The following is a 26,826-nucleotide window of genomic DNA, read 5'->3' on the forward strand; positions in this document are numbered from 1 at the left end:
CTGGATACCCTCAATATACCTTTTGTTCAAAAAAAAAAAGGAAAAAGAAAGAAAGGTTGTGGGGTTATTGTGAATGTGATGTTGTCACAAGTCATCATGTTGTGATGTTCACATTTGATTAGTGCTACATCGATCTCTCATCCAATAGAAACTTGATATAAGTTATATTAGTTAAAAAACTTCATTTACTTTTATTACACCCACCACAAAGGAACAAACCACACTCACTCGCTAAAAGAAAGAAATACGTCCCACTCATTTTTCATTCATCATTTTTCCTTTTTTAGTTTTGAGGGGGCTTTTAGTTTTGACTAATGCATTAGCATTTCATCAAGTTTGTTTTTCTCTAGTCCCTTGATCCTCAATTTGTCCGGTTTCAAAAATTTCAAAAATGAACGGTGTTAATGAAAAATTGTTTTTGTCTAGTCCCTGAAAAATGATATTATAGTCATTGGATTGAGTAAAAAAACTTTATAATAATTATACTATATAATATAATTACTTTATGTTATAGAACAGTGTAATTTTGCTTTTTTAATGCATGATGAAATTTTTTTTTGGTTTACAATGAGCTGAAAATCGAACTCAAGACTTATAACGTATTGCTCAAACCCCTCACCACTAGACCAAATATAGTGATTTAATGCATAGTGAAGTTAGAACAGTGTAATTGTTGTTAATTAAAATAATTCACTGCAACATGCAACATATTTATTCCAAATCATATATTACACATTCATGTTAGTTGATATGAATAAAATATATGAATGGTCCTACATGATAATGATAGCTATTACGAAAACTTCTATATATACCTCTTTCATTCTACATTTGACATAAACATAATATCAACAAATTCTCTTCTTATTTTCCTTCGTTCCATCTGTTTTCTCCTCCTCTACCGATGGCAATGCTACTCTTCTTCATTATTGTGATTTCTGCTGCTGGAGATAGTTACTCTTCTTCTCCACCACCTTATGAGGTTAGCTAGCTATATGAACCAAACTTTGATAAAAAAAATTGAATTTTTTTCTTTCTTTCTTAAGCATCTACTTATATATCCAATGTCTATTCCATTTTTGAATTATTATTATAAATTTTTTCAATTTAAGTGCACCCTAATTTTCAAGTTTTGATCTTATAATCACTTCAAGTTTTTAAAAAATAATATCTAATTTTCCTTAACTTCTTGATCTAATGATCTATAATCGTACAGTTATTGTTTGTTGATTATTGATCTATGAATTAACCACAACATTAAATAATAACGGAAAGTTATGACACATATTAAGCTAGCTAAAAGTAGAAATTTAATAAAGTGTATATCTGAAATTAACCACTTAGATAGATTCTAGTGACTAATGACTTTTATTTAAAGATGGATTATTAAAACATAATTGAGTTCAAATTATGACTGAAATAATGTGATACCCCATACTTAATTTACTATTATATTTTATCTTATTACTACGAAAAGTTATGTTTACTTCTGATTAATTAGTAGTGTGGGGAGTTGACCGTTAGAGCATCCACAATGGAGAAATCTAATTTTGAGTGCCTAAGTGGGTCCCGCGTGTACATATCACTTATTTATAATTTTTTAATAATAGTACATAATACAGTAAGCACTCAATCTCTTCAACTCAGCACCTCTTAAAAAATTCTAAACGAGTCCCACAAATAACTCCACATGTCATCAATAACTCTACATCTTTATAAATGAGTCCCACAAATTCTATTATGTACTATGAGAGAGAGTACTTATTTGAGAAGTGATACCTATTTGATACTAAAATGTGTTGTGCTCCAATGATAGTACATAATAAGTACCATAAATATCCAATAGATACTATATCATTGGAAATGGTCTTATACAAACATACGCTAAAATAACAAATAATTTTTTAGTACAACTAACTAACTACTAAGAGAGGGAGTAAGGAATATTATTTATTGACTTTCAAATTTAGTCTCCGAATGCGGGCCCTATATTATTATTTTATGAAATAGCTTTATTGTATGATCTAATTAAAATCTAAAAGGCAATGTAATGTAATTTATAAGTAAATAAATAAAGACTTTTAGCCTAAAAGACTTTTTTTAAAAAGGCAATGTAATTTATAAGTAAATAAATAAAGTTACTCAAATGTAATTAAATAATTAAATAACATGCCTTAGGAGTACTATGTTTGGCTCTCATAACATGCCTTATGTTATTTATGATGAGTACTAGTTAATAAATTTTCTGTTGCTCAAAAAAAAAAAATTAAATAAGTAAAAGAAAAATCTCTCACTACTCTTTCTTTATTGGCTATATATAAAGCCTCAGGAGTAAATTTCAGTGAGTTGAGAAGTAGAAATTCAAATGAACAATTTATTTAGATGAGTGCACATAATGATAATATATAGGAGAGGAAAAATCAATTTTCTGAATTGAGTTACTGAATTGAGGAAAACTAATTTATAAATAATAATATAAAATAACATATGTTTAATTGATTAAGTCAAAAAAACATATGTTTAGTTGATAGCAAAATTTTAATGAAGTGGGGTCAGGTCTGCTAATCTCAATAGATATTCCCCCTAGGCCACCCCTGCCACGTCAAATGTCTTTGTGTTAATGCTTTTTACTCTCTCATAGACACAAAGAATATATTTGATAACTTTTTTTTATGTTAATGGATCCCTGCATCAATTGTGGAGATCCGCGAGAATGTGGACGGAGGCAAAATGCTAATTTCAAAGTGCAAATATGTATAAAATTAACAATTTGAATGCAGGCTCGGTTTTGGGTCAGGGCAACCAAGCCCCCAGTTCAGGGTCTCCAAAATATTGGGGCCTCAAAAATTTTTTTCAAGTCCATGATCACAGTTATTAGTTAAGTAAATGTTTTGGTGAAAACTTCTGATGAAGTGTTGAGTGGTCTAGTGGTGTGCGCATGGCTGCTAAGTGCCAATGTTTAGGGTGGTAGGTTCATATCCTACCTATGCTAGTTTTTTATTTTATTTTAAGAGATCAATTCATAATAAATATAGTTAATTTTAATTTAATATTATTTATAGTTCGTATTGAATATGAGAAAAATTGTTTTCTTTTATAAAAAAACGAGTATTTTATAAATAGAACTCTATAGCTTACAAATAATTTTACTATTTTTTTTAAAAAAAACTATATTTTGTTATTTCTTTGAAAATAAATAATTCATTTTTAAAATTAAGTTGCAATTTTTATTAAAAAACCATAAGTTTTTTTTACACGACTAACAATACTATCATTCTTTTAAGGTGTATTTTGTTGTTATTGATTAGAATATGACATTTTTTATATTATTGATGTTGTTTTAATTTTTTTTTTAAAAGTTACTCTCTTTTAAAAATTGCATTTTTTTAAATAAAAAACATATTAATTTTACTAAATTTATTTACCTTTAAAATGCTTCTTTATCCAATTTATCTGGGAGCTCCAAATGTATTAGAACGGCTATATGTTATTTTCAATTTAAATAGATGATGTTCTTTTAAATATATGCAAAAAAAATTAACAAAAAAAATTTATGAACCTAATGTTAACCCAAAATTTAATAGATCTAAAAAAGTTCTAGAACAACATTTCTTAATGTGAAATCAAATTATGTGCTTATAATTGGATTATTAAAGCTAATCTATATATATATGTTTAGGAATAAAGTGTGGCAGATAACTTATGTCATGTTTCCTTAAAAAAAAAAACTTATGTCATGTCTCATAAGGGTCATGTCTCATATATATATTTTGCTATAATGATATCAAATTATACAACTCTTAATAAAAAAAATATCAATATTTCATGATTGTCTTAGTCAAAAACAAAAAATCAATATCTCATGATTGTAGTTTATATTTTGTATGGAAATAAAAAAGAAAATCAAGTGAAGCTAAATATATAATTCACTATAAAACATTTTGTCAAGGGATTTTATCGTTCAAATAATGTACTTCAAATTCAGAAAATGTTTTCCAGGATTTTCTTAACAAAAAAAAATGGTTTCAAGGATATTCTATAGTTAAATATTGTACGGCTATAAATTTTATTGTACAAGACTACTCCTCCATCCCAAACTATAAGCGAAATAAATCACATTTATTAAGAAAAAGTAAAACATGATAATTTGAAATTTTTTTTTATGGGTTTTCCTTGAAATAAGTTGCATAGGAAGATGTAAAAATAATTTTTATTGGTTGTTTAAATCCAATTTACATTTAATTTTATGAGAATAAGGAAAAAAAAACATTCTTGAAAATGGTTTTTTTTCTTATAATTTAGGACAAAAAAAAAAGGATTTTTTCTCTTATAATTTGGGACGGATGAAGTATGTTATAATGATGTATAGCTCAATATTTTTTTTTTTGACAAATATAGCTCAATATTTTATAAAGTCAGATTTTGGAGAAAGCCAAAAAAATTTATTAATTATTAGGCACAAGACATGTCACAACTATTGTCATAGTACAGCTCATGCCATGTTCCAAAGTAACATTTGATTGTAGAACATTTAGGGCTTGTTTGATTGTGTTTTAGTTTTTGGTTTCTTTTTTTCTAAGTACTCATGTTTTGTAAATCAACTTCTTAAAACACTTTTCAAGAAACAAAACAAAATAAAATCTGTTTGATAGTCCTATTTTTTAAAATTGTTTTAGAAATGAGAAAATGAAAAAAAATTATTTATAGTAAATCAGTTTTCATGCTATGTTTTAAAAACATTTTGCTACAAACATATTTTTAAACTAAGTGTAATTGCTAAAAAACAGTTTTTAAAAAGTAAATCAAACAGGCTCTTATTCTCTTTATAAATAAAAAATTAGGAAAATGTTAAAAATTAGGTTTTTCATGAAGATAGTTGCAAAACTCATGCATAGGTGATAAAAATAGAAAATTGTAATTTCAAATCTATACGTATAATATTTCAAATATTTCTCCAACTTTTATCATGTGAACTGCATTTAATTTCAAATGCGGGCCCTTTTTCATGTCAATTAAATAGTAGTAGTCACCACCATTTGCTGCGCCTTTGTTTTTCTATGACTTTTTCTATAGTTATTTGCTCTCTTGTTTTTCTATGTTTTTCTAGGGATAGTGGATAAAGCTCTTGTTGGTTCTTATTTTTTGTCCTATGTTTCTTGTATGTGATATAGTTTTGTGGGGTTCTATTCTATTTATGAAATCTGTGTTGTAACCTTTGCAATTAAAAAAAAACAAATATTTTATTTATTTAATACCACAAATGCTAGTTCGTATTTTAATTTAATATTATTTATAGTTCGTATTGAATATGACAAAAATTGTTTCCTTTTATAAAATAATAATGAGTATTTTATAAATAGAACTCTATAGCTTACAAATAATTTTACTATTTTTTTTTTAAAAAAAATAAATTATATTTTGTTATTTCTTTGAAAATAAATAATTCATTTTTAAAATTAAGTTGCAATTTTTATTAAAAAAAACCATAAGTTTTTTTTCAAGACCAAAAATACTATCATTTTTTTAAGGTGTATTTTGTTGTTATTGATTAGAATATGACATTTTTTATATTATTGATGTTATTTTCATTTTTTTTTTTAAATTGCAATTTTTAAAATAAAAAACATATTTATTTTACTATATGTTATTTTCAATTTAAATAGATGATGTTCTTTTAAAAAAAATAAAAAAATTTAACAAAAAAAAAATTATTAGGGACCCTTATAATTATTTGTCCTGGACCTCCAGAATGTCGGAACCGGGCCCTGTTTGAATGTACTGATTCATTTTGGCTTAACTTTTGCATCCTTTGTTGTTGTGTATTATGCAGGTTAAGACACTTGAGGGACAAGGAGTGCCTTTAGATCAAGCTGAATCCAACCTGCCCAAAATCAAAGCAGAAGTGCAGAACTCACAGGTATTCATTTAATTGAGAAGTTTAGATATTTAGAAAGCAAATGTACTTAAAAGATTACATTCAAATAGATTGAGTATTTTCTCATGCATTGAAGAATTTGAATCCATTCTGCAAAATTCAAAATCAAGAATAAAATTAAACATCAAGACCAGATTAAAAATGAACCTTAACAATCTCCAACATCATTAAAAATTGCATTGTACGAGAATGAATTTGCAGTAAATTTAGCCATTGAATTCAAACTCGTTAATTTTGATTTTGAAAACTCAATAACATGCAACCAGGAAAATGTAAGAAAATGGAATGCGATGGATGTCATCGGACAGGGCCGGCCCTGTGGCTGCACAGGGCCTCAAACATTTAGGGGCCTCAAATTGTTTATATCGGTCTATTAAAAAATTTATATATGTAAAAAAATAATGACTTTGTTACTACTAAAAATATTTTAGTACTAAAAAAAATTAATAGATACACTCTTAATTTTATAAGTAACTTGCGGTTGATTGTAAAAAAAGAAACTAATATTTCAAGAAAGTTTTTTTTCTCAAAGGAACCGTAAGTTGATAATGATATTAAATTGAAGATGTATTTTAATGTTATTGATTAAAATATGTCGCTTTTAGATGTTATTTACTATGATTACTATTTTTTATGTTATTTACGATTCAAATAGAGAATAACTTTTAAAAAAATTGTATTTTTTATTAAAGATCTATTTTTAATTTTCAAATAGGACTTCCAAATAATATTCGGGACCGGCCCTGACATCGAACAAAGTCTTGATTGGAAGCTGAGGCAAGCGGAGAATGACAAGGTGACTATTAATGTTAACCCAAATGGTAGTGGTGATTTCATGACCATTACTGAAGCTATCAACAGCATTCCAGCACCCAACAGCAGAAGAGTAGTTGTTTTCATTGCGCCCGGTCTTTACAGGTATCAAAATTTAATATAAAGTATTATGTATTTTTTTTTGTTTAAGTTACAAAAACTGTTACTCTCATTATTTTTTCCAATTGTAATTGTTGGAATTCTAGAAAACTAAGATATGCAGAGTTTAATTTAATCCATGAAGTTTTCTAATTTGTGATGATTAATTGTTTTAGGGAGAAAATTGTGATCCCTCGAGATTTGGATTTCATAACATTCTTAGGGGATGCAACGAAGAAACCAATTATTACCGGAAATGATAGATCATCTACCATTGGAAGTGATGGCGAACCATTGGCGACCTTCAAGAGTGCAACAGTTGCAGTAGATGCAGATTATTTCATAGCTATCAACATTGTATTTGAGGTAATAAAAAAAACGAATAAACATAGTATCAATAAAAGATACCCTTTAGTTTTTTTAAGCTTTTAATATGCTATTATATTTTATGTTTTTTTCCTAAGCTTTTATTATTCTATTATAATTTTTTCAACTTAAAAGTATGATAAAGATTACTCACAAAATTAATTTTCTTATTAAAACAGAACACTGCATCACCACGTATTGGATCGAAGGATGATCAAGCTGTTGCTCTTCGCGTCTCTGGAAACAAATGTGCTTTTTACAATAGCGACTTCTATGGATTTCAAGACACGTTGTACGATCATAAAGGCCTCCACTACTTCAAAGGTTGCAAAATTCAAGGCACCATTGATTTTATCTTTGGAAATGGGAGGTCCCTTTACCAGGTATTATTCTTCCATTTAAAAATTATTTGTTGCTTAATCATGTTTGTTTGTTGTTTAATCATGTTTTCTTGATGCAGGGCTGCACTATAAATTCCATAGCGCAAAATGTAAGCTTTATCACAGCTCAAAAGCGCTCAAGTTTGACAACTGATGATAGTGGATTTTCAATATTAAATAGCAAAGTAATAGGGAGTGGTCAAGTTTATTTGGGAAGACCATGGGGAGATTACTCGAGAGTAATTTTCTCTTATACCTACATGGACAATCTTGTTCTCCCTCAAGGATGGGTTGACACTATGGACGACGGTGACCACCACTTGTTAGTACTAACTATACCTTGCCTTTATACAAATTATGCAAATGCAATGCTAAAAGACTTATTGTATGTATTTCTTTGTGCATAAATGCAGGAGCGTATTCTACGCAGAATATAAGTGTACTGGACCTGGATCCAATTTTGCTGGAAGACTTCCATGGATACAGAGATTGTCAGACAAAGATGCCCAAGAATTTATCGGGGTCCATTTCATTTATGGGGAGACTTGGCTCATTACCAGTGGTGGTGCTCGGACCCTGGTCCAAGGGTGCACATTTTTAATCAATATTTTAATTTATATATACATATAAATTAAATTGTACTAAAAAAATAACTTATATATGTTTTACAATTTTTCACTACGCGGTTTCAAGTTTTGAAATCGTTGAATGACAACTTATTATCTATATTGTCGAACAAATCTCTTTCAATATAAGTGTAACGCCCCAAATTTATTAATTTGGTATTTTATGTTAATTTAATTAATTGGCATGTTTATGTATTATTTAGGATGTCTATTTATTGGGCTAGTGTTTGGTTATGTATGAGCCCATTTTAGTGGAAGGTAAAATGGTAATTTATGGCTATATGAGGTTAATTAAGGTCTAGATCGGATTGTAGTAGAGTAGTGCTTGACGGCGGAAGAAGACTGCTATAGAACCACCCAGAAGGGGCTTTTTGGTGGTGACGACGTCGTAAGACTGCTATAATTGGATTAAACCTAATCTATATTGGGTTTAGGGATAACGTGTGGTACATAACTCATGTCTCATAAATTGTCAAAATAAAATAAAAAAACTCATGATGTCACATAAGGGAGAAACTTGTTGAAGTTAATTTGTAGCACTAATGATACCATTTTAAGTTTCATACATTACTAATAAGTTACACTTAGTCCTATAATTTTATGTAATATTTATGAAACACATACATATTTTACTTCAATGATACAAAATTATATAACTCTTAGTGAAAAAAAAATCAATATTTCATGATTGTCTTGGTAAAAAAAATAAGGCTTAAATATGTCATTAGTCCCTGCACTTGTATCATATTTTGGTATTGGTCCCTGCATTTTTTTTTGTTTGGTTTTGGTCCTTGCACTTTAAAAAAGATTTGCTTTAGGTCCCTGACGTTAGTCAACTGTTAAAAAAATGTGAAAAGTAACGGAGTGCCATGTGGCCAAATCATTTCATGCCACGTGGCACAATAAAAGAGTTATTTTTTAAATGCAAATAAATAAAATAATTAAAGGGGCGATGAAGGGGCGATGTGAAGAGTGAAGACATAAAACACAGCAGGTTTTTTTTTTTTTTCTTTCCTTTTTAATCTTACGGTTACACTTACGCTTGGTATTATTTTTTTATAAGATGTTATTATTATTATTATTATTATTATTATTATTATTATTAATAAGTACTAACGGTCAGCTAGGGCGTGTTTCGCGTCTGTCTGTGTTTATTATGCAAACTTATGTAAAAATAAGAGTTTAAAGAATACGCACCGTCAGTGTAAATTAATTTTACACTGACAACCAATAAGAATGAATCATTCTTCCACATCATATTAAGAAAGTGGGGTTTAGTAGGGTGATGTGGCGGAAAACATGATTGGTATTGGTTGACAGTGTAAAATTATTTTAGTGCATATTATTTTTTCTCAAATAATAATTATAATAACTAGCGCGGGCCATGCTTTATGTAAAAAAAAAAAAAAAGATATGTCTTCTGATGTGAAGCCCCGATACTTTAAAAATGGTGAAGTATCGTGTCCGATACGTACTCGATATCGATACTCGTCTGATACTCTGATATTATGAAGTGTAACAGAAATTAGATAATAATAATATTAATTTCTGATACTTCTCCGATACTATAAAGTACTTTCCCTATATAATGTAATAAACATAATCAATTTAATTATTTTATTTAATTGAATATAAAAAATAATCCTTTTACAGTGCCACATGACATGAAATGATTGGGCCACATGGCACTCGGTTACTGTTCACGTTTTTTAAACAGTTGGCTAACGGTAGGGACCTAAAGCAAATCTTTTTTAAAGTGCAAGGACCAAAACCAAACAAAATAAAGTGTAAGGACCAATACCAAAATATGATACAATTGCAGGGACTAATGACATATTTAAGCAAAAAAATAATATCTCATGATTGTGGTTTATTTTTTGGATGGAAATAAAAAAGAAAATCTAGTGAAGCTAAATATATAATTCACTATAAAACATTTCTCAAGGGATTTTATTTGTACAAATGTACTTCAAATTCAAAAAATGTTTTCCAGGATTTTCTTAATAAAAAAAATGGTTTCAAAGGATATTCTATAGTTAAATATTGTACAGCTATAAATTTTATTGTACAAGACTATGTTATAATGATTTACAACTCAATATTTTATAAGACTTCTTCATAATATTTTATATTCTGATGTTAGTAGCAACCTATAAGCCAACTTGAGAAAGAAAATTGTGTGACATTTAAACCAACGTACAACTTTGAGACTTACTAATATTAATTTAAGTGAGGGAATTTTATGTTGACTTAGTGGTTTTTAAAAATAAATTATTAGGTAATAATATTATGTAAGAAAAAATTGAGAGTTGGGATCGGTCCTTAAAGAAAAAAAATCCAAGTTTACAAACTTGGAGTAAAAAGGATTAGAAGTAATTTTGATATGATTTTTTTTTTGTAATATTAGAAGTAATTTTTTTTGTACAAAAAGGATTAGTAGTAATTTTGAATGGATTTTTATGACGGCACCACTTCCACGCCGCCCCACCCTCCTCCCACCCTAGCGCACCGATATATCGCCACCTCTCTCCACCACGCAGAGCCTCTCCGGCCCCCAACTGCCAGTCTCCCAGCCACCTCACCATTTCAGACTATATGTTATATTGATTTTAATCTCAATATTTTATAAGACTTCATTGTACATTCTAAAATTAGTAGCAACCAAAGTGACATTTGAAGGAAAAAAATAGTGACATTTAAACCAAAGTATAAACCAAACCAAAAATAATAGTGTCTTACATATGTAATCAATGTCACATCATCAAAGACCAAAACATATACATGTATTTAAGGGAAAACTATATATGTAGAATTGATAAACAAAAATTATGTGAGGAGTTACTATTTCCATTTGTTCTAGTTCCAATTACAAGAGAAATTTTGGCGAAATAAAAAAATGATTTTAGAACAATATACAGAAATTTTGAATATATTATTCGTCTCTTTATAAATAAAAATTATACTATTAAGATGCATTTATTGCTTAAATGAGTTTTTACCCTTGTTTAAATTTTTTGTTTATTTTACTTTATTTTGGTTTCTTATGAAGATAGTTGAGAAACTCATATACATTAAATAATAAAAGTAGAAAATTGCAAGTTCAAATCTACACACATAATATTTTAAATATCTCTCCAACTTTTATCATGTGAACTGTGATTTTAGTTAAATGAGTCTTTTTCTGTTTACTATAAAAATATTAGTACTATGCTATAGGATTAGAAGTGATTTTTTTTTTTGGCACAAAGGATTAGTAGTAATTTTGAATTGATTTTTAAGATGAGAAAACCGTGTAAAAGTGACTTTAAACCAAAATTAGTAATCTTTGTAAAAAAAAAAAAAACAAAAAAACCAAAATTAGTAACTCCAATGTATATTACAAAATTAGTAATTACCTATAAAACAAAAAAGAAGCAAATCAAAATTTGATGTGTCGACTTTGATCTCTAAGGAATCTCTAAGTATCTTTACATTTATTAATATTAATTTAAATGAGGGAATTTTAGGTTGAATTATTTGGTTTGAGCTTACGAAAATTGAGGTTTGAGGGTCCGTCCTTAAAGATAAAAAATCCAAATTTATACATTCTTGTAGAAAAATTAATTAAGAGAGGTGATGAACAGTTGAGGTCTAAGCAGAGGAGGCTCGCATGCATGTGTGAGGTGTGCGACGGCATAGGGCCTCAAAATTTTGAGGGCCTCAACTCAAAATTTTAAGGTCCTATAATATTACTTATATATTATTTACACCTATAAAATATCAGATGTATATTAATAGATTAATTTTTAGGCCCTAAAATAATAGTTATATATTGTTAATGTTCATAAATATCATGAGTATATATCAATATATTAGTTATCTATACTCGTAAATATAGTTCTAGTCCATTTTAATCTTTGCATAAAATTTAATCTTAGATTATGATGTTCCTTTTTGACGTTATATTCAAAGATAATTATTTTGTATTTCTTGTTCCATTTAATTTAATGTAAGATTTAATATTGATAATTTATATGTTTACAAGAATGTTTTTTTTATATTATATGCAATTTAAATCGATAATTTTTTTAATTTTTTTTTATTTAGGGGCCACTTTTATATTTTGCACAGAGCCTCATAAAACTCGGAGACGCCACTGGGTCTAAGGCTATAACACTTCTTGTTATGCATGTGCTTATATAATCACTTCTATTTCTTCAACCAATTAGTTTCACTTCTAAAATATAATCACTTCTCTTGCAAGCACAATTACAAAGCCATAGATTTCAAGCTCAAAATCTTTACGTGTTATGGCTTCATGCAATGCAATTTTGCTTCTCATTGTATTTTCTTTCTATTCAATTGACACTCAACAATTGGAAAATGCAAAAGTAAGTGTACCTCACTCACATCTTTGCATATTATAATTTTTTAATACTAACATAAATTTTGTAATACTCATGTGCTTGTATCAGGTGTTGAATGAAAGTTTGGAGAATGTATCTCATTCATTGGTAAGTGGTTAATGAATTTTATTTAGTATATCTTGTTAACTAAAGAAATTCACAAAAAATAATTCAACTCATAAGTCATACCATGGTGGATTTTGTTTTATTTTGGGTCTTAATATCTTTAAGATAATTTTACTCATGACTATTTTGTACTTTTGTTGCATCATTATTGTTCGGGAAGTCTATAAAAAATAGTTGCTCATGTAAGTATATGTGTGTGTGTGTGCGCGCGCGCGTGCGTGCGTGCGTGCGTGCGTGCGTGCGTGAGTGCGTGTGTGTGTGTGAGATAAACGCTTCTATTTTCACTTTTGTTACATCCTTACTTATGAAAAATGGTAGCTCATGTAAATATATTTTGTCATCTTTTTAAGTGATTTTAAGATTATTTTATACAAACTTTTGAATATTTTATTTTGAGAGATTCATATAAAGATAATTGGAAGTATTTTCATTTTTATTGTGAGCCGCAATTTTATATCTATTTTACTTTAGTAGTTTTCTTTTATTTGGAAATTGGTTTTTAACACTTTAGTTTATCATTTCTTTATGAAGAAATTTTAATGATTTGATGGATAAGCCGGTGCACATGCCATGTAAAGAAAGATAAAATTATTTATAAAATTGTTACTATTGTATTTTTTCACGTTATAATATAAAACAACGCATCACTAATAATAATGACATCTAGAGTAGAACCAAATATATACATGTATATTTTGTGAAGAAATTACCTTGTAGAACTAATGCACCAGTTTTATGTTTCTAAAGGAAAAAAATTAAAGAATCCAAAGCTTAAAAGTCAAGGGTGCATTAAGAATAGAAAAAACGATCCCCAATTGAAGAGTTAAACATGTGGGCTTTTCCCTTTTATACTTGAATAAAATATTTTATTCTTAACATTCATCAAAAGATTAATATTTGAGGTGGTTCAAAACCAAAACTTGTTGAGTTTTAATTTTTTATAAACCAATGTAGATTTTTTTAAGCCTAAAGGAACAATTTAGAAAAAACACACGGACCAAAAAATTTTATCTTTCTTATTAAAAATTCTAAAATTTTATAATCTATTCCAAAACTAACCTTTGGTGTATAGCGAATATGTTACTCTAACTAATGAATAACATTGAAATGCATTACATTTGATACAATTTAATAAGGTAAAAGTGGAATTGTTTAAATAATCAATAAACAATAAATTTAAAGATTATTTCTTATAAAAAGGATCAATTTTTTTTCTTCTAAATTGTTCCTTATAAAAAGGACCGGAGGGAATAGTTTTTAAAACAGAGAAATAGACAACAATTTTGTAAAATAATTTTGCAAAACTGTATTATCAAACAGGTTTTATCTTTTCAAAATTTTAAAAACTAAAAATAGTTTTTTAGAACTAAATCAAATAGAACCTAAATAATGGACATTTTTTTAACGGAATAATTGACATGTTATATGTAAGTATATAAACAAGATCATTTCTCTCCCGACCCCCTCATTTCTTTTCTACCCCTTGAATTTCCGTTTTTGCCAATGGGGAGTACTGCGATTATACGAACCGAAAGAATTTAACATGCTGATAAACTTCGGTAGGAGATAATTATTGCTTCCCTTTCTCTGTAACACAATTGAAATGCTGAAATAGGTAGAGCACTAAACCAGTTAAGCAAATCAAAATTTAACTTCTGCTACAACAAGGCTAACTTTAAAGATAATCAAAAGTTAACACTTACAGGTTCAAAGAAATTAATTTTATAAATAGAAAGAATTAGTTGATTTAAATTGTTGTGTTATAATTAATTGACACAATGATTAATTTAATTACTTTATTAAAAAGCGTATCACTGAAACAAAAATTCAAAATATTGTTGCTTAATTGATAAATATGATCATTTTAATTTTTTTTAATAGTTAAAATTGTTAATTTCTTTATCGTTAAACATGAAGAAGAAGGGGTGCAATGTGTTTTTTTATAAGCAAGAAGAGAGAGGAGTGAGACTTTAACCACAACAACTCACATCATGTGAGAAATTTTAATCTTATCATAAAAGGCATATTTTTACTATATATGTCATCATATTTCAATTCTAGTTTATAAAAATACATTTATATATGTGAAAAACTTATGTAGATTAATGAACTTAAGCTACTGAAAAAGTTAATAAATGTATAATTTAATCAAAGTACAAATTTTAATATATAAATAATTACAGTAGTAAAAATATTATTCATATTAACTTAAATAGGCCGGCCTAGAAGGTTAAATATTTTTTTAATGGCCTACAACCTGAGCTATTTAACTAAATAGGCTTATAAAAATATCTTGATCTGAGCCTATGCTAGGCCATAGGCCCATGCAGGTATATTGATGGATTATATTAATTACGACATCGACATATTGTCAAAAAAATTTATATTATAAAATAACTTTTTATAAAATAATTCTTTCTTTTTATATTATTAACTTATGTGTATATTAGTTTTTTTTAAAATTGTTTTATCAAGAACAAATTTTTTGTGTATGATAAATATTTAAAATAAAATTAATAGTTAAAACTGTTAATTTCTTTATCGTTAAGCATGAAGGAGAAGGAGTGAAATGTGTTTTTTTAAGCAAGAAGGAGTCTGATGTTATCAATTTTGATTTTTCCTGTTGTAGGAGAGAGGAGTAGTATATACTGCAAAAATGTTTTAGAGTGAGACTTTGACCGTAACAACTCACATCATGTGAGAAATTTCAATCTTATCATAAAAGTCATATTTTTACGATATATGTCATCATATTTCAATTCTAGTTTATAATAATACATTTATATATGTGAAAAACTTATGTAAGCATTTCCTTTTTTTTTATCAAGGTTACAAATATGAGTTGGATTTGTGTAAACAATGCTTATCCTAGTTAGTAGAGATTTATGTATTTTTTTAAGCTTATAAATATTTCTCCTGTTTGACCATGAACAACAATTATGTAAGGAGACTTTTTGTCCAGCACTAAACTAATGAGAATCATGCTTCAGTGAAATTAAAACCATAAAATTCAATAAAATAAAATTAAGACTAATAAACAGTAAATGAACTAATAAAAAGGCTAATCAGAGAAAAGTGCAGGAATAATAATATGATGTATAAACTAATTATGTTTGAAATAATGGATAATATTAATAAACACTTTGCATAAGTTGAATGAATTAACCCTTTCTTAAAGTCATTGATTTCTGGTATGTCTTCATTAATAAGCAGTCTTGTACCATTCCATGCATTTGATACTTGTACAGGATAATTGTCTAAATATCCAAATAAAAAGTGGTGAAAAAATTTACAATGCAGAGAAACGACTATGATACTGTTCTTTTTTTTAATGTCGTTAGACACTTACCAACTGCTTGTGTCAAGTGTGCATTCTTGATGATGACAATGATGGGGCAAAAGTCACTCCTATCCTTGCAAAATTCCATAAACTTTGTAGCCAAAGACTCCCACATCTTAACATCCGCTATGTTATCTCTACAAAAAAAGTAGAGGAATTATCAAATATTAAAATGTTTTATCACCTTAACAGTCCTTGATATGTAGAATAGTAGAATATAATTAGGCAAATAACAAATCAATACCTCATCAATGTCTTAGATGGTTAGAATAAATGTCTCCCATGGTTATAATAATGCATATTAAGTTGAATAACATGTTCTCTTTACATTACATACTAATACCTTGCATTGTGCTTATCTTAGCACCTTGCATTTTTCTTCCCTCAATGGTGGCCAATTGTTAGCAATGATAATCAATTTCCTTGCAAAACATTTAAAAATGTTAACAAAAAAAATCCACAATAATAATCAATGAGTTTATCAAAGTACTCATAATTCAATAGTCATAAAAAGAACATGTTATAATATTGAGAAATCAATATAATCAATGCACTTAAATTTCAATCTCCAACATACAAAACAAAATGGAGGTGAAAAACAGAAAAAAATTATACCAAAATATGAGAGACAAAAGTAATGAAAAGAGATTTCACAAACCAAAGCAAACTCATAATAAAACTTAGGTAAAGTGGAACAAACTTCATTTTAATTATAACATATGTTCAAAGTTTAATCTTTGAAAACAAAGTTTAATCTTGAAATCTAAACTCCAACTTTGAAAAATATGTTATGAAGTCACAATATTCTATTTAAAATTCTATTTCATGATGGATCTCAACGTCACAATAGAAATTTACCTTTTGCATCACAATTTCCATCGAAGAAGTAGCTCCGTTCACCTTAAAAAATAAAAATAAACACTCTATTAATGAAACATTTCGCGTTCAAATAGAGATAACGAAACGCGCGTTAATGTATTGCAAAGTTAGTAAATAAACACTTAGGTGTAAGGAGGAACAACGAAAAAGAACAAAACCTGTTGATCTTTAGCCTCCATTTCTTCAACCTGTATTCGAGTAAGAAAAAAAAATTCATTAATAGTAAAAATTTCATTTCTTCAACCTGCTGATTTTTGTTAGATATTTTATCAAACACATGGTGTGCGTGTATGAATCTGAAACAAATAACATAAAATTGTAATATGTAATTAAATTCTAGCATAGCAAATTCCAATAAGAAGAAATCACAAATTTTACACACACAAACAAAGATGATTTTATAGAAGAAAATGACTAACCCAATAGTTCTTCTTCCTTCCTTTGTATTATTCTTCTGCCGATCTTCTTCTTTCTCCGTTCTTTCGCCGATGTTGTTTTCTTTCTCGGTCTTCGATTGACTGTGAGAGAAAGCAAAAGAAAGAATGAAAAATGAGAAAGAAAGAGAGGAAGAGAGAACACGTGAGAACAAAGAGAGGAAGTGTGAAGTGGATCTTGGATTTGAGAAATCTAAAATTTGAAATTCAAAATAAAGTGAATGAGTTGGTGGGAGATAGAATATTATGTTGGGTAGTGTGAAACATATTTGTGAAATTCCCAAATTGGTCAAAGTTTTGCCCTCAAAGATTGAAATTGTTAGTGTATTTAGCAAAGGGCGAAATTGTCATAGACGAAAAAGTTGGCCTTGGATGAATTAGAGAACTTTCATCCAAATAACCCCATTTTACCCTTACTTGAAGGATCAAACAAAAATGAAAAAAAATGAGACTAAAGGACAAAAAGGGTTTTTAAGCATCATCTTTCTTTCTTAGATTACTAGTAGATTGTGATAGTTGGAAGACCTTAGTAAGAAAGAACCATTATATTATTTAAATTTAAAATTTGAATTTAAAGTGAAGGGTAATTTGGACAATATAAAAAATTCAGCCCAAACTCACCTATCTTTTATATATTGTTATAGACAACTATGTTATATACGCTCAAAAAAAAAAACTCCGGAAATGAAAATTTTGATGAAATAATCCCAAAAATCATTTTCTCTTTCCCGCTCCCAAAATCCCAAAACTGAATCGTCATTTTCATCATCTCTCTATCGAAAATGGCGCCGCCAATGGAAGTGTTTGACGGCGGAGGTGCTGTGATAAGGCGAATAATCCGAACCTTCCGCTCTCATCTCAGACCTCTTCCACAAATCCCAACCTATGGTATACTTCTTTTCTATAATCGATCCCTCTTTAATTATATTTATTATTTTTAATTCAGATTTTGATTCGTTCTATTAGGTTAGTATAATTCTGAATTAAACATATAAGATTAGGTTTTCAAACAGAGATTCGGTAACTCTCTCTCGCGCCGCAATCTCCCAAAATAAGTCATAGTGTTGTTTCTTGCGTTGTTTAGAAGTTTATGTTAATTATTTAGTTCACTAAGAAATTCAATGATTTTTAAATTTAGGTTGATTGGAACGTGCAGTTTGTAGTTTGCAAATTATTTGTAGATTATGTAACTAGTTCAGATTTGGTTCCATGTACTTTTGGATTACTAGTTAGATTATGTAAATAGTTCAGATTTGATTCTTATGCACTAAAAAGATAACTATGATGCATTAGCACTCTCGCTGGCTTTAGAATGAGGTTGAATGTTTCTGTTACTTTTGAAATTGCAGTGCACCCAGGTAAATTGGAAACGAGATGAATACAGAGGTTAAACGAGCATCCCACACCCAAAAGGTTCCCCACATAGGTCTTCACCTAAACCCCCCAGTAACTAAGGTAAACGACGTAAAAAAAAAGCACCCATTTCTATGATTTTCGAAAGTCTGAAGATGAATAGTGGTTCCAAAGTCTATGTTTGACAAAATTTCATTTCCTATAGAATCTGATTCAAACATAGGTGGAATTAGTTGAATGACAACGATTGCCACATATCCATATCACTCATGATATATTAGTGTATGGTTAGAAGGTAAGTTTGTGTTTGGAGTTATAGTAAATTTGGTGAAATTACCGAAATATGTAACTTTATCAAATTCACCGAAATTTCAAATATGCGCACTAAGATTTCCAGGGTGGTGCTAAAGTTCTATCAGGAAGCTATTAGCTTCAAATTCACATTTAATATGATTTGATTGGATGCATGTGTAAAAAACTTTTACACCGTCAATGTATAGCAATTAAACTCTATATATTTCCCTTTTCTGTTATGAGTTTTATATTTTGATGAATATGAAAATCTTTGGCTTAAAATATCACATTATAACAATTCTCAATTAATGAATACCTGTGAGTTCTGCACTTTTGCTTTGATTTTGGACCGATGAGTTATGGCAGCAGCAGTTATTGCTTCAGCTTGATCTAAAGGCACTCCTTGTCCCTAAAGTGTCAACCTGCACAATACACAACAACAAAGGATGCAAAAATTAAGCCAAAATGAATCAGTACATTCAAAATAGTTAAGTTTGTACATGTTTGCAATTTGGTTCTGCTTTAAGAACTTCTGGTGCTGAACCTGTAAGTGTTAAATTTTTATTTCTTTGAAGTTAGCCTTGTTGTAGAAGAAGTTACTTTAGTGAAGGTTTAAATGAATGGTAATGAATCATGATTCACTTCTCTAATAATTTGTAACCATTTTCAACTAAGAGTAAATTAGATCCACAGGCTAGTCATAGGTTGAGAAATGGTAATGTTGAGTAAATTATTATAAGCAAATATTCATTTTTAATATTTATTGAATAACTGATGTAACCAGATACATCAATTATTCAATGAATCTGAAAAGCAACTTTTTAGTTGTAATAGTGGCCGGAGGGAGTATAACCTAAGCTTCTTCTTTTTCGTTTTTTTTGACACACCTAAACTTCTTTTTATCTCTCTTTTTTTATTTTAATCTTGTTTCTTTAGGCAATTTCTATTAGTTGCTTTGACAAGTGTGACTATCTACCTTCAATCTTAGTTTTTTTGTTCTAACATGTGAAAGTATTGCAACGATGGTAAATGTGTTTATCTGAAATGCGAAAATTATTTCTTTGTTGTATCTGAAATGATTTTTCATTTCTTATACTTAAGAAGTTCCAGTACTTATAATTTTCTTATTTTAGTTTCTACATTGTTCTATTCTGTTTCCAATCTTTGCTTACATTATTGTTGTGACGTATATTGTTGATCTAGCATATAAGAGCTAAGGCCTAAGTCACTACTACTTAAAATTTGATGAAATAATCCCCAAAAATGAATCTAAACCCCAAGATGAATCAGATATATTCTGGTAGTTTAATAATGCAAAATTCAGATTAGGTTAGTAAAATTCTGGATCAAAAGTATAAGTCCTCATGTTGTTACTTGCGTTGTTTAGAAGCTTATGTTATTATTTAGTTCACTAAGAAATTCAATGATTTTTAACTTTTAAGTTGATTTGCAAATTATTTGTAGATTATGTAACTAGTTCATATTTGATTTTGCATACCTTTGGATTACTAGTTAGATTATGTAAATAGTTCAGATTTGATTCTTATGCACTAAGAAGATAACTATGATACATTAACACTCTCACTGGCTTTAGAATGAGGTTGAGTATCTATAGGAAATGCAATTTTGTCAAACATAGACTTTGTATGATATATTTAGTTTGTCTGGTTATGACAAAGATTTGCGAATTGGTTCTGCTTTAAGAACTTCGTGCTGAACCTGTAACTGTTAAATTAGTTTTATTTTTTGATGAATATTAAAATCTTTGTATTTTGAGTTGTTTTTATGCTTCTGGTGTTCTTACTTAGTTCATTCATTTCTTTTTAACTTACTACTATATTTCGATGTCAGGTTTGAAAGAAAAGGGAACATTCTCAACTTGCTGTTAAGTATTGTCATGAGGTAAAATACACACTATTTCATATTGCAATCCTAGTGATTTTCGGAATTTAATTCAAATGCACCAAATTTTATTTAGTATTGTCTAGGATTTTAGACTTTTGTTTTTGAGGTTGTTTTGTTTAGGTAGCATCATGTTTCCAGTTGTTTTATCATTTTCATGTGTTGTTTGGTCATTTACGAAGTCAAAATGTTGTGATGTGAGCATGATTTTCTCTGATTGAAATGGTTTTTTGCTGCTATTATAAGCCATAATGCTACTTTTATTCCCACCGCTCCGTCTAACACTCTCCTCCACCACAACAATATTCCACCTCTCTGCACCGCCGCCAACCACCACGCCATCCCAACAGTTTGGCATCCACTAAAATTCTGCCAACCACCTCTCCTGAATTAATCGGTTAGTACATTAGATTTAGGGTTTTATACTATGGTTTCTAGTCAAATTGAATTTGAGGGGTTCTTTTCTTAGTTGGGTCAGAGAATCAATCCATGTGCTGATATAGGAGTATTCCATCAATGTGATAATGATACATTTGAGAGTTGATATTTTAGGCTTGGTTGCAATATATTGTGGATGTTGTTGAGATATCTTAAGAAAATGGGGTTTTGTAAAGTTTTTATTTTTTGGGATTTGGGGTATCAATCTCTATGTAGGGTTAATTTAGAGAACTATATTTTAGGGGATTTATACTTTTTTTAAGTATTTAGTTATAATAGTGGCAGGAGGGAGTATGACCTAAGCTTCTTCTTTTTCTTTTTTTTTAATTTGACACACCTAAGCTTCTTTTTATCTCTCTATTTTTTATTTGAGACTATCTACCTTCAATCTTTTGTTGTGGTCACTTTGTTTCAGTTTGGATTTTCTGCTAGCCCAAATCAGTATTTCACTTTGTTTCTTTTTTGTGGCTTTAACAATCCGTAGTTTTAATCTATTAGATCAATGCTAGTATTACAATGTTAGAAGAGATTCTGCACTGATAAATTTGGTGAAATTACCGAAATATGTAACTTTATCAAATTCACCGAAATTTCAAATATGCGCACTAAGATTTCCAGGGTGGTGCTAAAGTTCTATCAGGAAGCTATTAGCTTCAAATTCACATTTAATATGATTTGATTGGATGCATGTGTAAAAAACTTTTACACCGTCAATGTATAGCAATTAAACTCTATATATTTCCCTTTTCTGTTATGAGTTTTATATTTTGATGAATATGAAAATCTTTGGCTTAAAATATCACATTATAACAATTCTCAATTAATGAATACCTGTGAGTTCTGCACTTTTGCTTTGATTTTGGACCGATGAGTTATGGCAGCAGCAGTTATTGCTTCAGCTTGATCTAAAGGCACTCCTTGTCCCTCAAGTGTCTTAACCTGCACAATACACAACAACAAAGGATGCAAAAATTAAGCCAAAATGAATCAGTACATTCAAAATAGTTAAGTTTGTACATGTTTGCAATTTGGTTATGCTTTAAGAACTTCTGGTGCTGAACCTGTAAGTGTTAAATTTTTATTTCTTTGAAGTTAGCCTTGTTGTAGAAGAAGTTACTTTAGTGAAGGTTTAAATGAATGGTAATGAATTATGATTCACTTCTCTAATAATTTGTAACCATTTTCAACTAAGAGTAAATTAGATCCACAGGCTAGTCATAGGTTGAGAAATGGTAATGTTGAGTAAATTATTATAAGCAAATATCCATTTTTAATATTTATTGAATAACTGATGTAACCAGATACATCAATTATTCAATGAATCTGAAAAGCAACTTTTTAGTTGTAATAGTGGCTGGAGGGAGTATAACCTAAGCTTCTTCTTTTTCGTTTTTTTTGACCCACCTAAGCTTCTTTTTATCTCTCTTTTTTTATTTTAATCTTGTTTCTTTAGGCAATTTCTATTAGTTGCTTTGACAAGTGTGACTATCTACCTTCAATCTTAGTTTTTTTGTTCTAACATGTGAAAGTATTGCAACAATGGTAAATGTGTTTATCTGAAATGCGAAAATTATTTCTTTGTTGTATCTGAAATGATTTTTCATTTCTTATACTTAAGAAGTTCCAGTACTTATAATTTTCTTATTTTAGTTTCTACATTGTTCTATTCTGTTTCCAATCTTTGCTTACATTATTGTTGTGACGTATATTGTTGATCTAGCATATAAGAGCTAAGGCCTAAGTCACTACTACTTAAAATTTGATGAAATAATCCCCAAAAATGAATCTAAACCCCAAGATGAATCAGATATATTTTGGTAGTTTAATAATGCAAAATTCAGATTAGGTTAGTAAAATTCTGAATCAAAAGTATAAGTCCTCATGTTGTTACTTGCGTTGTTTAGAAGCTTATGTTATTATTTAGTTCACTAAGAAATTCAATGATTTTTAACTTTTAAGTTGATTTGTAAATTATTTGTAGATTATGTAACTAGTTCATATTTGATTCTGCATACCTTTGGATTACTAGTTAGATTATGTAAATAGTTCAGATTTGATTCTTATGCACCAAGAAGATAACTATGATACATTAAGTACATTAACACTCTCACTGGCTTTAGAATGAGGTTGGGTATCTATAGGAAATGCAATTTTGTCAAACATAGACTTTGTATGATATATTTAGTTTGTCTGGTTATGACAAAGTTTTGCGAATTGGTTCTGCTTTAAGAACTTTGTGCTGAACCTGTAAGTGTTAAATTAGTTTTATTTTTGATGAATATTAAAATCTTTGTATTTTGAGTTGTTTTTATGCTTCTGGTGTTCTTACTTAGTTCATTCATTTCTTTTTAACTTACTACTATATTTCGATGTCAGGTTTGAAAGAAAAGGGAACATTCTCAACTTGCTGTTAAGTATTGTGATAAGGTAAAATACACACTATTTCATATTGCAATCCTAGTGATTTTCGGAATTTAATTCAAATGCACCAAATTTTATTTAGTATTGTCTAGGATTTTAGACTTTTGTTTTTGAGGTTGTTTTGCTTAGGTAGCATCATGTTTTCAGTTGTTTTATCATTTTCATGTGTTGTTTGGTCATTTAGGAAGTCAAAATGTTGTGATGTGAGCATGATTTTCTCTGATTGAAATGGTTTTTTGCTGCTATTATAAGCCATAATGCTACTTTTATTCCCACCGCTCCGTCTAACACTCTCCTCCACCACAACAATATTCCACCTCTCTGCACCGCCGCCAACCACCACGCCATCCCAACAGTTTGGCATCCACAAAAATTCTGCCAACCACCTCTCCTGAATTAATCGGTTAGTACATTAGATTTAGGGTTTTATACTATGGTTTCTAGTCAAATTGAATTTGAGGGGTTCTTTTCTTAGTTGGGTCAGAGAATCAATCCATGTGTTGATATAGGAGTATTCCATCAATGTGATAATGATACATTTGACAGTTGATATTTTAGGTTCTATTAGATCAATGCTAGTATTACAAAGTTAGAAGAGATTCTGCACTGATAAGTTCATTTTTTTTTAATAGCGATAAGTTCATGTTTAATCTGTGTAGTTTTATGTTTTGAGAAAGATTGGAAAGTTGTGAGACTGTTTGATAACTTTGGTATTTAGAATTCTAGCTATAATCATAATATGCGTTTTAATTGAACAATATTTGGTATTTAGTGTATTATCTGTTTAAGTACTGGTTTAGTGCTCTACCTATTTCAGCATTTCAATCGTGATTAAATGAAACTTGTAATTTATAATTGTTAATGTAGGATAACTTCATCTATTTTAAAAGGCTAAATTTATTGCAAATTCATTTTCGTATGATGCATGTTTTTCTGATGTTGGAAGGTTGTTAATATTCATTTTAAATTCTGGTCTTGATGTTTAATTTTATTTTTGATTTTGAATTTTGCAGAATGGATTCAAATTTTTCAATGCATGAGAAAATACTCGATCTATTTGATTTTGTCCTCTCTCTGTTCTCTGATGGATTTCGTCCACAACTTACTACTATATTTCCATGTCAGTTTTGAAAGAAAAGGGAACTTTCTCAACTTGTTGTGAAGTATTGTCATGAGGTAAAATACACACTACTTCATATTGCAATCCTAGTGATTTTCGGAATTTAATTTAAATGCACCAAATTTGATTTAATATTGTCTTGGATTTCTTATCCTTAACTGACCATGTCATGGGTGATAAAGTTGTTAAATTGGTTTTATTTTTTGATGAATATTAAAATCTTTGTATTTTGAGTGGTTTTTATGCTTCTGGTGTTCTTACTTAGTTCATTCATTTCTTTTTCTTATCCTGAACTGAATGTTCGTTGTCTGATAAAGTTGTTTATCTAGTAAAGATAATTTTGTAGTATTGAGTTCATTTTATGTAGATGTTGCCTTAATTTGGATATTAGGAAATATAATTATCACTACTGCATATATGGCATTTGGCCTTATGCTCTTACATTTTGACCTTTTACTAACATTTGATGTAAACACTTTTTAAAATGTTACTAGAAATATGTTTATAGTAACATTGTTCTCTCATTCTTCCCCATTTTCTTTGTTCTTTTCTTTTTCTCACTCCCTGAAAAATGAAACACATTCCTAGGGTTCACATTCAATTCTTCGTCTTCTCCAATTTCCATCTCCGAAATCGCATCTCTAATCGTGCTCCCTCTGTTACGTATTGTCATGTGGTAAAATACATTCAATACTTGCTGTTGAGTATTGTCATGAGTTAAAATACACACTATTTTATACTGCAATCCTAGTGTTTTTGGAATTTAATTCGAATGTACGAAATTTTACTTAGTATTGTCTAGGATTTTAGACTTTTTTTGTGGTTGTTTTGCTTAGGTAGCATCATGTTTTTCAGTTGTTTTATCATTTTCATGTGTTGTTTGGTCATTTAAGAAGTCAAAATGTTGTGGTGTGAGTGAGCATGTTTCTTGCTGCTATTATAAGCCATAATGCTACTTTTATTTTCAGTTGATTCATATTATCTGATTTTTTAACATTTTTGTTTATGATTCTATTTTGGTTGTTTTTATGGTTTGAAGCTGTTACCATCTGGAAGTAATGCTTCATGTTTGTTAGTGAAAGATTAGAGTAGAAGAAAAATGCTAAGGAGAAGGCTTTATGTTCTCTCGACTTCAATCATCAGAAGTTCGATTCATAATTTGTTGCTTTCTAAATATCGTTAATTTGATTCATCTTCATCAATGGTCACTCACAGTGATTGAGCTTTGCATTTAGTTGAGGTATATATCTGTACAATCGCCGCGTTTGCTAAACTCACCGACACATTTCATATTTTTTCAGGTTAGTTTTTTTGTTTTAACATGTGAAAGTATTGCATTGATGGTAAATGTGTTTATCTGAAATGCAAAAATAATTTCTTTGTAGTATTTAAAGGTAATGTCTCCACATTTCTTCTAGAACTTATAATTTTCTTATTTTACTTTGATGTACCACATGTAAAACATGTCAATTTCTTTGTATATTCAAAAGGAAAATCACATATTGAAAAAGGACATTACAACAAAGGATTCAAAAATTAAGCCAAAATGAATTAGTACATTCAAAATAGTTTAGTTTGTACATATTTGCAATTTCGCGTGCAACGCGCCGAAGACCCCTTACGACCTAACGCCCCGACGCAATATAACGCGCCGAAGGCGCGTCCCGTGCGTACGCACGGGTTTGTACCTAGTTTTTGTAGAAATTTAAATAAGGTACATTTTTTAATTGCAAAACTTTATTAATCTCTGATTTTTAATTTCATAACATAAAAGTTTTTTTTTTACATTAAGTTAGACACGGGCGCAAAACGTGCCTGTCTGACCCGCTACTTTCTAATAAAAAAAATGGTTTTGTAAGTAAAAAAAACTCTTGTAATTAAAAAAAAATTATTGTGATGGAATAATTCCCTCACA

The 26,826-nt window shown here is 29.0% G+C and overlaps 1 protein-coding gene and 1 long non-coding RNA gene across 2 annotated transcripts; both read left to right on the top strand.

Moving 5' to 3' along the window:
• The first annotated feature begins 904 nt into the window (after nt 1-904).
• LOC123885922 (probable pectinesterase 53) lies at nt 905-12,724 on the top strand. The gene is made up of 8 exons (XM_045935259.1): nt 905-982; nt 5,831-5,917; nt 6,651-6,853; nt 7,024-7,213; nt 7,393-7,596; nt 7,674-7,915; nt 8,007-8,172; nt 12,674-12,724. Exons 1-8 carry the CDS (start codon nt 905-907, stop codon nt 12,722-12,724), a joined length of 1,221 nt encoding a protein of 406 aa, XP_045791215.1.
• Nucleotides 12,725-18,109: 5,385 nt separating this feature from the next.
• LOC123887095 lies at nt 18,110-26,410 on the top strand. Its single transcript, XR_006801343.1, has 4 exons — nt 18,110-18,271; nt 18,733-20,932; nt 24,805-24,967; nt 25,951-26,410. It is a non-coding gene; the product is annotated as an uncharacterized LOC123887095 (long non-coding RNA).
• Nucleotides 26,411-26,826: the final 416 nt, after the last annotated feature.

The sequence above is a fragment of the Trifolium pratense genome, linkage group LG5 (assembly GCF_020283565.1).
Source record: "Trifolium pratense cultivar HEN17-A07 linkage group LG5, ARS_RC_1.1, whole genome shotgun sequence".
Taxonomy (NCBI): domain Eukaryota; kingdom Viridiplantae; phylum Streptophyta; class Magnoliopsida; order Fabales; family Fabaceae; genus Trifolium; species Trifolium pratense.